General features: G+C 36.6%; 1 protein-coding gene across 1 annotated transcript in view; it reads right to left on the bottom strand.

Moving 5' to 3' along the window:
- The window catches only part of LOC150085834 (nitric oxide synthase, inducible-like), a 137,793-nt gene that overhangs the window by 37,339 nt on the left and 86,807 nt on the right, over positions 1 to 13,647 (bottom strand). The window contains exons 17-18 of the mRNA XM_090374711.1: positions 9,709 to 9,889; positions 2,291 to 2,501 (exon numbers count right to left, since the gene is read on the bottom strand). Of these exons, the coding sequence (XP_090230837.1) occupies positions 2,291 to 2,501; positions 9,709 to 9,889 (392 nt within the window). The remainder of the gene's footprint in view (positions 1 to 2,290; positions 2,502 to 9,708; positions 9,890 to 13,647) is intronic.

Genomic DNA, 13,647 nt, shown 5'->3' with positions numbered 1-13,647 from the left:
GGTGATGCTATGACGTTGTGAGTTGGAGTAGTTGGTGTATTGTCCAGCACATGTGGATTTCCGATGTTGTGACCTGTGAACCCTCTCTTTTTAACCACACGTCTAAAAACGAAAGGGCCTGGTCCTTCTCGGTTTCAATCATGAATTTTAAAAAGGTGATTTGCTGTTGAGATAGCCTAGAAATGTAATCTTGGACCCTCAGGGGAGTATGGTGAGGATATCATCCATATATTTATGCCAGAGGGTGATGCGGAAGGGGGGATTAGAAAGGGAATCTGTTTCGAACTCTTCCATGACTAGGTTTGGCAGGAGAGGACTGATGGGAGAGCCCATTGCAAGGCCACAGGTTTGTTTATATTTAGTGCTCTCGAACTTGAAGATTGAATGGTTGAGGCATAGTTGTGTTGCTTCACAGATATCCAATACAGAAAGTTTAGTCCTATAGCATAAGATATCACATGTCACCTTCTAGTCAGCGGTGAACACAGTCCATTGCACAAGAGATGGGGATATATGTGTATAAGGAGGTGACGTCGTAGGATACGAGGAGGTCTTAGTCATTGATGCTGTGGTTCTTTAAGTATTGTATGAGTTCCTGGCTGGATTGGATTGTGAAGTCTGTCCAGCCTACCAGTGGCTTGAAATGAAGCATGCCAGTTCGTAGTTGGGGGTGCCTGTACCTGAAAAGATGGGGCAGAAGAGGATGTCCAATTTATGGATTTTTGGTAGCCCGTAGAAGCAGCCCCAGTTGCAGCCGGTGGCATGGGGGTTCCAGTATTGATATTTGCTAATTTTGGCTTGGTTGAACTAATTCCTCAGAAGAGAGTTCACCATGCTTTCGAGAACGTTCAGGGAATGTGGACAGCCCATTTCGTACAGGCATCCCTACCCACGAACTGGCACACTTCATTTCAAATCTCATCAAGCCGCTGGTAGGCCGGACAGACTTCACAATCCAATCCAGCCAGGAACTCATAAAATGCTTAAATTAATTAAATTCTCCATAGTCAGTTGACAACATACAGGGCAGTGTTAATGCTATGGTAAAACTGGCCATGGCTGGGGCTGCATTTTCAGTGTAAATATTTTCTATAGTAGCGATAAAAATTTCTAATAATAATAATAAACCAAGAAAACTTATAATATAAAAGCATACTTAAATTTAAGTGTTTAAATTTTTTTCTTATACCTTTTTATTGTATAATAAAAAAGTTAAATGTTTCTATTAAAATTGTTTTTATTATTACTTTATTTTTCAGTTATTTTTCAAGTCAAAAAACAAAATATTTTTGACCTCTTATTTTACATTTTTTATCAAGGAATTATTATTCACAATATAAATATAAAAATCTATGTAGTATTTGTATTTATATGTATGTGCTATATATTAAAGCAGTCTCAAATTTAAATGTGGCCTGGGAACTCTTTCATCCTTAATCTGGCCCTGACTACAATCAATATTGAGCCATTTCATCTGACAGTGGCCAGCCTTCCAATAGCTTTTCAGCAAGTATTTAGGCAAATGATTCCTTTCAGACATTCCTTACATACTAGTAACTTTGACATGTATAGCTGGCTAAAAATGAGGTATGAGTTTTTTTCATGCCTTTCTCCTTTATAAGATGTACTTGGATAGGTTATATCCAAGTGTGCTACTTTAGTTTCTGTACTTAAGTAAGAAAATGTGAATAAAACAATTTTCCACTATTATTGCTTACACCCTAACTTTGTAATATGTGCAACTGCATTTGCAGAAAATGTTATGACCTCCCCATCCATTGATTAGTCACTTTCAGCTGTTCTCTGATGCCAACTTTATAGAGGAATATATCTGATTAATAAACAGGCTGAACAACTTAGCGGATTTATCACCAAGTTGTTATCTATCTATCTATATCATTATAAAAGAAATCAGAATGGCTGAAAGCATGGTTTCAAAATTTGCCACTGATAACTACTATTATGACAACAAATTACTAGTCTGTAATTCCAGGTCTCATTCAAAACTGTGTTTCCTTAAACAGAAGTGAATTTTTTTTCTTTAATCTGAAGTTTTCCTCATAATTCATAAAATATAGTAAGCAGATTTTGCTGACAATTATTGCTGAGAGAGTCAAGGATTGAATTCCAGATATATGTTAATTCATTTTGTTTATGGTTGAATCAAGACACTGTTACAGCTATCTATGTTACTATAGTTATTAATTTTTAAAATTTTGTAATCTCCAAAAAATTCTGATGTTGAGTTCCCTCTAAAAGAATAATCATATGTTTTAAGTTTGTTACTCACCTTGTGTGCAGTATCTGAGAAGACTCAAAGTTAGGTGTATTTCCTGTGGATTTTCTTTTGGAGAGCTACTGATGCTATAATAACGTGGTTGTAACAGAGGAAACTGAGTGAGCAGAAAAGATGGATGTATTATGATAGATTCAAATTCTTCTAGTATTTCAGCTAGGTTTGGATATTTGAAATTTTTCCATTCTTCATATTCATCAACATTCTGTAAAGAATATATCAGTATATATCAGTATCTTAAAACATTGATGAGAGAGCAAGAGAGATCCATTATGAGCAATTTCACTAATTCAGAATTAAGGCCCTCCAAAATTACTGCATCTAAGGATACAAAAGGTTGGCACCAAACTGTGAGCACTACACTGAAGCATCTGGTTTACTATGGGTGCTAGCTAACCAGCCACTATAAATTTAAAAAAAAATCTTGTGTTTAAAGACAAAGCAATAAAATTAGAACATAAAAAATACTAATGTTTATTTAAGCTTGCTAATCACCTTTCCTCTCCCAATTGAATGTACCCATTAAGATAAGATTTATTACATATTTCCATGAATTATTTCTGGATATTGTATACAATACTTTGTGGTAAGTAGTGATGTGATGAAAAATAATAGCATGATTTTTTGTTTTTACTATATTCAGCATAATAGTTTTGGTGGCAGACCTAGCAATATAATAGTTTTGCCACTGACTACAGCAGAAGCTTGTGTGATAATGTTACATAGATGCTAACTTTTGATTTCCAAAAAGATGGGGATCGAGTAAATGTACACAGAAGGAAAACAGGAGATTTTTTTTTTTTTTTGGAAAAAGCAGCAGGCTTTAGTCCATACTTCACTAGAAATGAATTTCAAAATAACTTGACCAACACTAAGCACAATAATAAAAACATTTGTTTGTACTCTGGGTGACCTCAGTCAGGTGAGTGCACAAGGTAAAATACGACAAACAACACCTTATTTAGCAGTTATATGGGCTTTAACTATAGTCACTCAGAGTTCATTACTGGCCACTTGGTTACAGCAATAATAGCCCTTTTCTTATATTCAAAAAATAAATTAGCTGTAACTCTTTAACCCATCAGCATGGGTGAAAAGACTGTGCTTTCTCTAAAGGCATGAGGCCACTTAGGCTTCCCCAAAATCTTTTCTGAACACAACTGTGAAAATACCACTCTTTATATTAAAAGCATATATTTTAAATTAATTTGTGACATTAACATTCCCTTAGACACTGTTAGTGAGCAAAATGGAAATTGAAAAACTGCACACTACAATGAATGCATGAAACTGGACACCAGCCTGTCAATAACAGGAGTTCCTACTGTATGAAACATGAAGAGCATACATCAATACTGATTCCAGATAATGTTTCAATATCACAAACCTAGCGAGCATTACCAATTTGGTGGAAAGTGCATGGAAGTAAAGCCAGCTTAACTATCAATAATAACAGATGCCAATCCACACATGCATATAATTAAGTTTAATGTAATTTGTGAATTTTTCCATTATGCAATAATTAATAGATATTTCTGGAATTTTCAGTGGAAAAAAATCAAAGAAAATATTTTCAAAAACATCTAATAGGAGTTTAAAGTGTGTGGACAGTAGATGAAGAGCACAGATTGCTGAAATATTATCTGGGTCTCATTGCCCCTGTGTGCCTGGCTCAGGGCTAAGTTACTTGGGTATAACAAATAATCTTGGGTTAATTATGAGGCCAACATTAGATTTAGATTCAGGGGCAATCCCTTTGGACTGGAGAAGAAAATGGGGGAAGGGGTAAGGATCTGATGGATCATTATTGAAAAGTTACTTTAAACCTCAGTAACAAGGAAGGTAATGAAATCGGAGATTTAAGCAGAGTATGGCAAATGTGGCCCTGTTCACATGAGCTCTAAATGTAGTTAAAGAAAAGCTTCAGAATAATTGAATTTATAATTCATTTCCAAAACATGACAATTGCTGTTATGTAACAAATTACACTAGCCAACAAAAAATATTTTTTGTCATACCTCCACACAATGAAAATATGTGATTCTGGAGGAAATAAATGTGCTGATTCTGAAAATCACCATAAAAAAGTCTCTATCACATCTACATCAAAAGATGCACCAACGTTTAATGTTAAAATAAAGGGATATATATATGTATAATTCATGTTTGTAATACAAGTGTAAAAAAAAATATTATACCATTCTCTATAATTCATTTAACTTCATTTATCATAAATCATAGTGAAATGGTTATATTTCAGTAATATAATCAGCATATCTGTAATTGTCCTTAAAAATGTTTGCTACTAAGGGATTTTCTCTTATATTCCTGCTTATTCTCCCTCAAGGAACCAGCAATAATCCCCCATCATTATAGGATCCAGCAACCTTGGTACCGCTTTTCCATCATGGGAATATCTTGATGAAACCGCTCCCCTTGTTCATCACTCATATCTCTGGGAAAAAAATTCAAGATGAGAATGAAGAAAATGAATTTTTGACAACATTCGACAGCCCATGTTTTTGTGCTGTCGCTTGAGTAAATTAGACACCAACATTTCATAGTTTCTTCTTTCCTATTACCCAAAAAAAACCATGAACTACCACCGTAAATGATTGCCATGCTGCCAGTTCAACCTCTTTAACTGGGTTTCAAGCACAGTCTTTCAGGAGTTTCCTAATCTGGGGTCCTACAAAAATTCCTTCCTTAAGTTTGGCATATGTTAAATTAGGAAACACTTCTCAAGTATGCAAATCAGTTACTTTCTTTATCTAGTCCCTGCATGAAATTTTTCATCAATCCAAGTTTCATATGCAGGGATGGAAGAACCACCTTGTTTGATTGCACTAAAGGAATATATTTTACATTACATTGTCCTGGTATGAACTTGTCCCAATATTGCACAACATAATGTTCTTCTGTCACACTGCTGTCCCACAAACACAGAAAACAATATTTTGTGAAACCCACTCTGCAGACCAACAAGCAAACCAATAACCTTAAGATCACTGCATATGTTCCAACCATAATCCTGGTATTTTGACATAACTCATGTAGAACCTTAGACATGCTTTCATGACTTTCTTTAAGTCCAACTGAGGCATCTATGAATAAAAGCCATTCATCTGACTTATGCACGACACCTAGTTCCTTCAGAAGTCTGATGTCTTTACAAAAACACATACTGTCCTCCATAGCAAAATATTTCAAACTTTTCATGTCTTTTTCGTAACACTGAAATCTTTGTTCCTGCTGTGAGTATATTCCAATAACATAGAACCTACTTGGAAAACCTTGGCACAGCCTACAAAAATCCTGAACAAAAATGCTAAGTATGCTCTCTTCAAATTGTAAATTGTTGCATCAGAATTTGAACCTAATAACCACGGGTAGAAATCCGATTATGTTTATCACAAGAAAACCAAGGCCAGAATCGATTGCTAAAATTAAGAGAATTAGCTTATATCTGTTAAAATAAATCAGTATGTCATATATTACTGGCTAAATTATGCAATTGGCATATTTTAGTAAAACATAACTCCCTCTATATTTAATAACTATAACGTGCATAGATTTTAAAAATCTACACATAAAAATTGGTTAAAAACAGCATTTAAGTTCTTGGAGATAAATTGTGTTGGTTAATGTTATCATAAAAACAAATGCTTTTACATGGTATCCCGTGGACAGAATCCATGGGATACCTGGTTCCTGGGCAATGTAACACTGTCACACTTCTCGCTAGTGGACAAACCGAGCACCGACTTCAACGAGGGAGGTGCCAGAAATGTCTTCAATTGACCATCAGGTGATCATTAGCTGCAATAGGTTATGGGAGCTGCCAACACACCAGAATCTCATTGCTAACACCACGACACAGGACTCTACGCCTCAACTGGGCAAAAAAACATCAGCACTGGACTTTGGATGATTGGAGATGGGTCTCCTGGTCCGATGAGTCCCATTTCTAGTTATTTCGAGAGGAAGGGAGGGTACGTGTCTGGCAGAAACTGCCAGACACGTACACAAAGCTGTGCACCCATCATGTCAACAAGGAACTGTTCAGGCAGATGGTCAGTAATGGTCTGGGGCATGTTCAACTGGCACACGTTGGGACCTCTGTACATCTAGTAAGTGTTCTCAAGTAGTAAGTGCAGTCACAGTAATGAGGGACAAATGCAGCAGCCCCCAAGAAATTTCTGTGTGGCCACCAGACAATTTTCATAAATATCAATTTTTTTATTTATTAAATTTCAACATTAAAAAAATTAATTTATATACAATAAAATATCATATGGATTTTCATAAAAGTGATATTCAACAGTATGAGACATGATTGTTCACCCAGATTTTCACCCGGAATTTAACAAACGTACTAGATTTATTATGCTTTGTGTGGCCACCAGCTAAATCTTGTGGCCATTTTTGGGGCCATCAGAAAAAAAACTGTTGAGAACTGTTGGTCTAGACATCTCTGAATGGTCCAGGTCCCATCCTTGCAGACCATCTGTATCCCTTCATGATCACTGTGTACCCACAGGGCAATGGACTCTTCTAGCAGGACAATGCGCCTCCTCAGAGAGTCATGATGACTAGAACATGATTCGAAGAGCATTCCGCAGATTTTGCCACTATGGAATGCCTTTTCCTGTTCACCAGACATGAAACCTGTGGTGCATGCTTTGGATCCTCCACCCAGGAATGTAACAGAATTATGGACAGTGGTGCAGCAAACATGGATGGAAATACCTGTGGAACGTTTTAATGAATTAGTGGACTCAATGCCTCACCATATGACTACCTTATCTGGACAAAAGGTGAGACTACCCATTACTAGGTAGGTATCCCACAATTTCTGTTCACTCAGTGTAATTGATAGAATGATGCAAAATAAAACTTGAAGAAATAAACATAAAGTCCAACTTTTGACTTTCAAAGCTGAAGATCAGGCATTTGAAAGCAGGAGGAAAACAGGAGATTTTTCAGAAAAAGCAGCAGAATTTAAGTCCACACTGTAATCAGTATTAAATTTCACTGGAAAAAAATGCACATTTTATGTTAAAATACATCCAAAGGACTATTTACCTGTACAGTATGCTTTTAAATATTAGTTTATCTAACATTTTCTGTATATGGATTTCTGTTTGAATAGATATTAATAGCTATCACTTGTATAATATTTTATTATACAACAAGTGATTATGACTGCTTCAAGACAGATACTGTTGCAGGCTGTACCTTCTTCAGAAACTGAGTCAGAGCTTTGTTTATAACAATGGTCTTGCTGTCTACACTTGTCTGTCAAGAGTATTTCTAAAGCTTCACTGGGAAGAGAAGATCTGAGCTCAGTGTTTGTTTTTCTTATGTGGCTGAATAGCCTCTCACTGCTATGAGGAACTGTTAAAATGCTAAGGTGACTTGGTAAATTTGTTATATACCAAGCTTCCTTGTACACTGATCAGTTCCTCAACCAAGGACCATTGTGCATCAATTATTTTTTATAACAGCATCTGGTAGGTTCTCATGCTGAAACTGAGAGAACTTGTGCCACAAAACATCTATTACTGCATCCAAAAAAAATTTGAAAATGATGCACTGTCAAGTGATGAATATGTGCTACCTTGGAATTTACAGGGGGCAGACAAAATAATGGAAACACTTGATATGAAAATAGTAGTTTTTGTAATGGCTGTATGGCATATTTATGAACGTGTAGTGATGAATTTCTGTTTCTTGGAAGTAGTACTGCAAAGGAAAGACAATAAAAGCTGCTGTTTATTTAGGGGTGATATAAAAAAGGTATATGAAGAAAATGACTGATCTATTTAAATTCCAAAGAGGTTTAATTTCTGGTGCATGTTTATCAGGAGCAATGGTAATTAAGCTGTTGGTTTGTTTAACGTATCCAAAGCAACTTGGTGAATGCAAACATTGAGTGATGTTTGCATTCACCAAGTTTTTTTTTTTTTTTTTTGATTTGGTAGTTGTTGGCGCATCGGCTTCTATGGCCATATTGCACCTCCCAAGGTTTTTTGCAGTACTTTGATCCAAGCCCGAGGCGGGAATCGAACCCGCGACCTTGGGTTGCCGGGCAGGTACTTTACCCACTCGGCTAGCCCGGTCGGCTCATTCACCAAGTATGGAAAAACAAAATGTGATAGGATAAATTGCAGCAGAAAATCAAAGTTGACTGAAAGAGACTGCTGGACACTGAAAAGGATTGTAGCCTGTAAACATAAAACTACTGCTTCAAAAATAACTGCAGAAAACAGCAATCTCGTTTCATGCAAAACTTTTTAGCAAGAATAATATACAGCTGAAATTTATGGCAGAGCTTCTATTGCCAAGCCACTCATTACTTATGGTAATCCTAGAAAGAAACCGAAATAGTGTGAGGAACACAAAAACTGGCCACTTGATTGGAAAAGTGTCATAGTTTCAGACAAATCATCATTCACACTTTTTCCAACATCAAGGATAGTTGATGTTTGGTGAATGCCAAAGGAAGTGCATCTTTCTTGAATGTCTTGTGCCAACTGTCAAACATGGAAGAGTATTAACAATGGCTTGGGCAGTGGGTCCTATCATCACACTGAACTGGCTAATTACTGCCAGTGATTGATTACCTTCATATTCTGAGTGTCCAGGTTCACCTAATGGTGCAAACTGTTTCCCACAAATGATGCCATGCTTCAAAATGATAATGCTCCAATACACAGAGCCAGATGTGTCTAATCTTGGTTTGACGATCATGAAACTGAGGCTAAGCATCTCCCATGGGTGGCACAATCATCAGACTTAAACATTATTAAACCACCATGGGCATATTTGGAGAAGAGAATGAGAGGCAGATTTTCTCCACCTTCATCATTTAAGGAACTTGAAATGTTTTCCATAAAGAATGGTTCAATATTCCCCTTAAGACAGTTCAACTTATATGAATCTATTCCATGTAGAATACAAGCTGTTTTAAAAGCAAAGAATGGCCCATCACCATATTAGTGCATACTTGTAACTCAGGTGTTGCCTTATTTTACTTAATTTTTGTAATATTGTAAATTTTAATTTCTTACCTATCATAAAGTTAATTCTTGTAAGATTTTTTACTTTACTTTTATTTTTTACTGTTCAAAATTCCATGGCCATCTTTTAAAATTCAAACAACCATATTTCTGAAACTATTAGAATCAGACACATGTTTATGAACTTCTTTACTTGCTTTGACACAGAATTATCTCTATAATTATGTCAGTTTAATTTAAAAACACTCCATATATAATATTTCATTTATGTTATTGTTTCACATGTACAAAGAATAGGAAGGGGGAGTTGCCTTGGGTAATGTTTTGTGGCATTATTTCTCTCTCACATATACATACACATGTGCAGTTTATTAATATATATATACTCACCTCAGCAAGATGTTTTAATCTGGATTTATCCCATTGTTCCTTGGCCATCTCAGACATCAAATTTAATATATGCTGCGTTGGTGGGGTTGTAATATCTAAATATCGTTCAAGTGCTGTCTTAAGAGAGCATTGTGGTATTCTGACAAAAACTTCCCATTTGTTACCTAAAATACAGATATCTCTATTAAATAAGTTCAAATTAAAACAAATGATAACTTAATGAAAAATAAATAGATAGCAAGACAAACATTGGAGGTGCAGCCACATTAGCATGCTATTTAAATGTTATGCAGCTCATATCTATAATAATTGAAATTAATAAATTTAGATGAACAAATCTTATAATCATAGCCTATGCAGCTATAATTAAAGACAAATTTAATTTAATCTTTATAACTTTTGACTGGTGCTGCCTTGTGAACATCAAAACCGAAACATCACATATGATACTTACAACCTACTATAACAACAAGACCAAAATTTGGAAAAAAATAATTAACTAAAAAAGTATTTAAAGAATTAACTACTGAGCCTTATCTCACCCGAAGGCCACAAGATAATCAAAATGCAGCATTTTGAATATACGAGGGGTTCTGAAAAGTAAGGTAACACATTTTTTTTCTTAATAATGGTGAAAGAGAATGAGAAGAAATGCGGTAGACAGATAGACCTGTTAATAGCATTCAAAAAGACCGCTAGTGCAGTGTTGTGGTACTGTCACCTCACAGCAGATTTCAGTTGCAAAATGGCGGCTACAGTACGAGTGTGGTCCAAAACAGTGTTCGTGAAGTTATTCAACTTTTGCAAGCAAAAGGGTCATCACCAAGTGACATTCACCATGAACTGGTTGCTGCGTATGGTGAAAAGGTGATGACAAAGAAGCAGGTGTGTTTTTGGTGCAATGAATTTAAATCGGGCTGTGTTGACATTGAAGATCGACATCGGGTGGGCAGGTCTTCATCGAGCAAGGCAGAAGACAACATTTCGTGCATTAAAGGCATTGTTTTTGAAAACAGGCGAATGAAATTGCTCAAATAGTGAACGTGAGTAAGTCAACTGTTCATGATGTCCTTGGCTTTTGAAAGGTGTACTGCCACTAGGTGTCCCAACAATTGTCAGAGGAGGACAAAGCAAAATGCATGAGGATGTCTGGAGGTTCTCCAGACACATCCCCACGTGTCTGATACGGCGATGAAGGAGAGGATTTTCTTGCTCGCATAATCACAGCAGACAAAACGTGGGTTCATCACTTAACCCCTGAGAGCAAACATGACTCCATGACCTGGAAACATACAATCTCCTGTGCACAAAAAATTCAAAGCTGTTCCCAGTGCCGAAAAGTCCTGGCCACAGTGTTCTGGGATCGCCAAGGCATTCTGTTGGTGGATTTTTTTATCAAAGGGAGGAACAATCAATGCACAGCTTTACTGTGCAATGTTGGAAAATTTGAAAGCCAACATTCAACACAAACGACCAGGACTCCTGATGAGCGGCGTGATTTTGTTACATGACAACGTAACTCCACACACTGCCCACACCACTCTTGAGTGATTATGCTGTAATTGTTGGGAAACACATCCCCGTACAGCCCAGACTTAGTGCCTTCAAACTTCCATTTGTTTGGCCCTCTGAAAAAACACCTTTCAGGAAAGCATTTCACCACAGATGAGGAAGTTCATCAGGCGGTGCGATGTTAGTTACTGCATATGGGCAAGGACTTCTTCAGTACTGGTATTGATAAACTGATCCATCGTTGGGACAAGTGCATCAATAAAACTGGAGACTTTGTGGAGAAGTAGTGCATGTTCACTTATTTCTTGGTGTGTAATTTCAACTTAGTATTATTAAACATCATTGAGAGAAAAAAATGTGTTACCTTACTTTTGGGAAACCCCTCGTAAATAAACAAATCAGAACAACTCCATGACTGATAGACAAACTAATCAGCTGGATAATGCAAAAGATTTGAGTAATGGTAGTTCTTATGCCATCATTACTCAAAAATACCTAATTATGCTCACTCAGAGTATATTTAACTAGTCTTTTTCTTGGTTTCTCACACCAGGTGACTAGTTTATTTGTCAGTGGTGGTATTGCTTTGATTTGTTTAACATTCAAAATGCTGCAATTCCTTCAAACATCATTGCTTTGTGGTCTTCAGATGAGATGGGGCTCAACGGCTGATTCTTTTAATTACTTTTTTAGTTTTATTTTTTTCAAACATCGGCCACCTTGTCACAGTGGGTTGTAGGTATTGTTTGTAATATTCGATATTTGTATCTTATTTGGCTTCGCTATTCTGCACTATTAGCTTTAATTTGCATGTTATATACTGTATGTGTGTATACTACCCAAATGTTCCCGAAATTTGAATGTTGCGTGGGAACTACTTTTAGTATGGACTTGAGGCGCTAGGTAACACTGCATGCATCCTTTGTGAATCAGTGTGCCACATGGCGTTGGGCTGGACAGTCATTGAATTTTTTTTTATGTGCAGTTCTTTGGCTGTGTGTTTTGTGTAATTTGCAATTGTTGCTATGGCCGATGTGAGAGAGCAGCGTGCTTGCATCATGTTTTGTTTCCTTCTTAACAATACAGCAGCAGAAACCCATAAGAAGTTGAAACAAGCTTTTGGTGACAATGCTTTAAGCCTGATGCAGACCTACTACCGGTTTAACCATTTTAAAAACTGTCGGTTTACAACAACTATTGTTCTGAGCGTCCACCATCGAGCATCACCCTGGAAATGTTGCAAATGTAAACGCAAAGTTCTACTGCTACGTTCTGAGGCAGTTAAGGGAAGCGGTCAGAATGAAATTTCCACAGAAGTGGTTTACAAAGAACTGGGTCCTTCATCATGACAATGCACTGGCCCACACATCTCTCGCTGTGGCATAGTTTTTGGCATCGAACAACATGAAAATCATCCCCCACCCCCTTATTCTACAGACTTAGTCCCCTGTGACTTCTTCCTCTTCCCAAGAATGAAAATCAAGCTGAAGGGTCAAAGATTTGACAGGGTAGAGGATATCCAAACCTAATTGCAGGCGGTGCTGAACACTATGACGAAGGACATTCAGGACATGTTCAAATCATGGGAAAAGTGCTGAGATCAGTGTTTACACTCTCAAGGGGGACTACTTCAAAAGTGATGGTGGTGAATAAGACCCAGGGTGAGTCTAATTTATTTTATAAATAGATTTTGGGAACTTTTGGGTTGCACCTTGTATATACATAGATTATATATATCTGACAACATTACCATATTCAGAAACCCTTCAATTACACTTGACCAACATGCCACTATCACACATGCTCACTCACACAAAACAGCATGTCTGGAAGAAACAGAAATTGTCATTTGATAAGAGCCAAATTTAATATCTAGTATGACAATTATGAAATTTAACGAATGCAACATTTTTGTGAAGTGTGGAGTGTCTCACTATGGCTTTCAAAACATCTCAGAAGTGTCTAGTTAGATTAAGATTAGGCTGTGAGTGAGCTTTAGCTGTTATTTGAAAGTTACAAAAAGGAAAATGGCAGCAAAGTTGTTTTCCCCCCATGAGGATCTATGCTGGTTCTTTATCCATGGCATGGATTATGAAAAATCTTTGGCAAAGGATGCAAAGAAAAACAGCAAAGACTTCTTTACTTTTATATAAACTCTAAAAGGAAGGGGATAAATCAGATTGGTACACTTGATATCAATGATCATCTACAGTCAAACTCAGGTTTGACTGTAGATGATCATTCTCAGATAACTGCCGAACTAAATGAGCATTTTGCATCTACATTTACACATGAGGAGTTATTCAAGGAGGAGAGGGCCAAATGTTTATCAGACTTTCAAGGGGAGTTGAATGATTTTGTAATAACAGAGCAAAGTGGAGGAGAAATTGTTGAAGTTAAACACAAGAAAGACACCCGGGGTGGATG

The sequence above is a fragment of the Mastigoproctus giganteus genome, chromosome 5, assembly GCF_048544385.1.
Source record: "Mastigoproctus giganteus isolate SK-2022 chromosome 5, ASM4854438v1, whole genome shotgun sequence".
Lineage (NCBI taxonomy): Eukaryota > Metazoa > Arthropoda > Arachnida > Uropygi > Thelyphonidae > Mastigoproctus > Mastigoproctus giganteus.
This window is presented reverse-complemented; position numbering and strand designations above follow the sequence as displayed.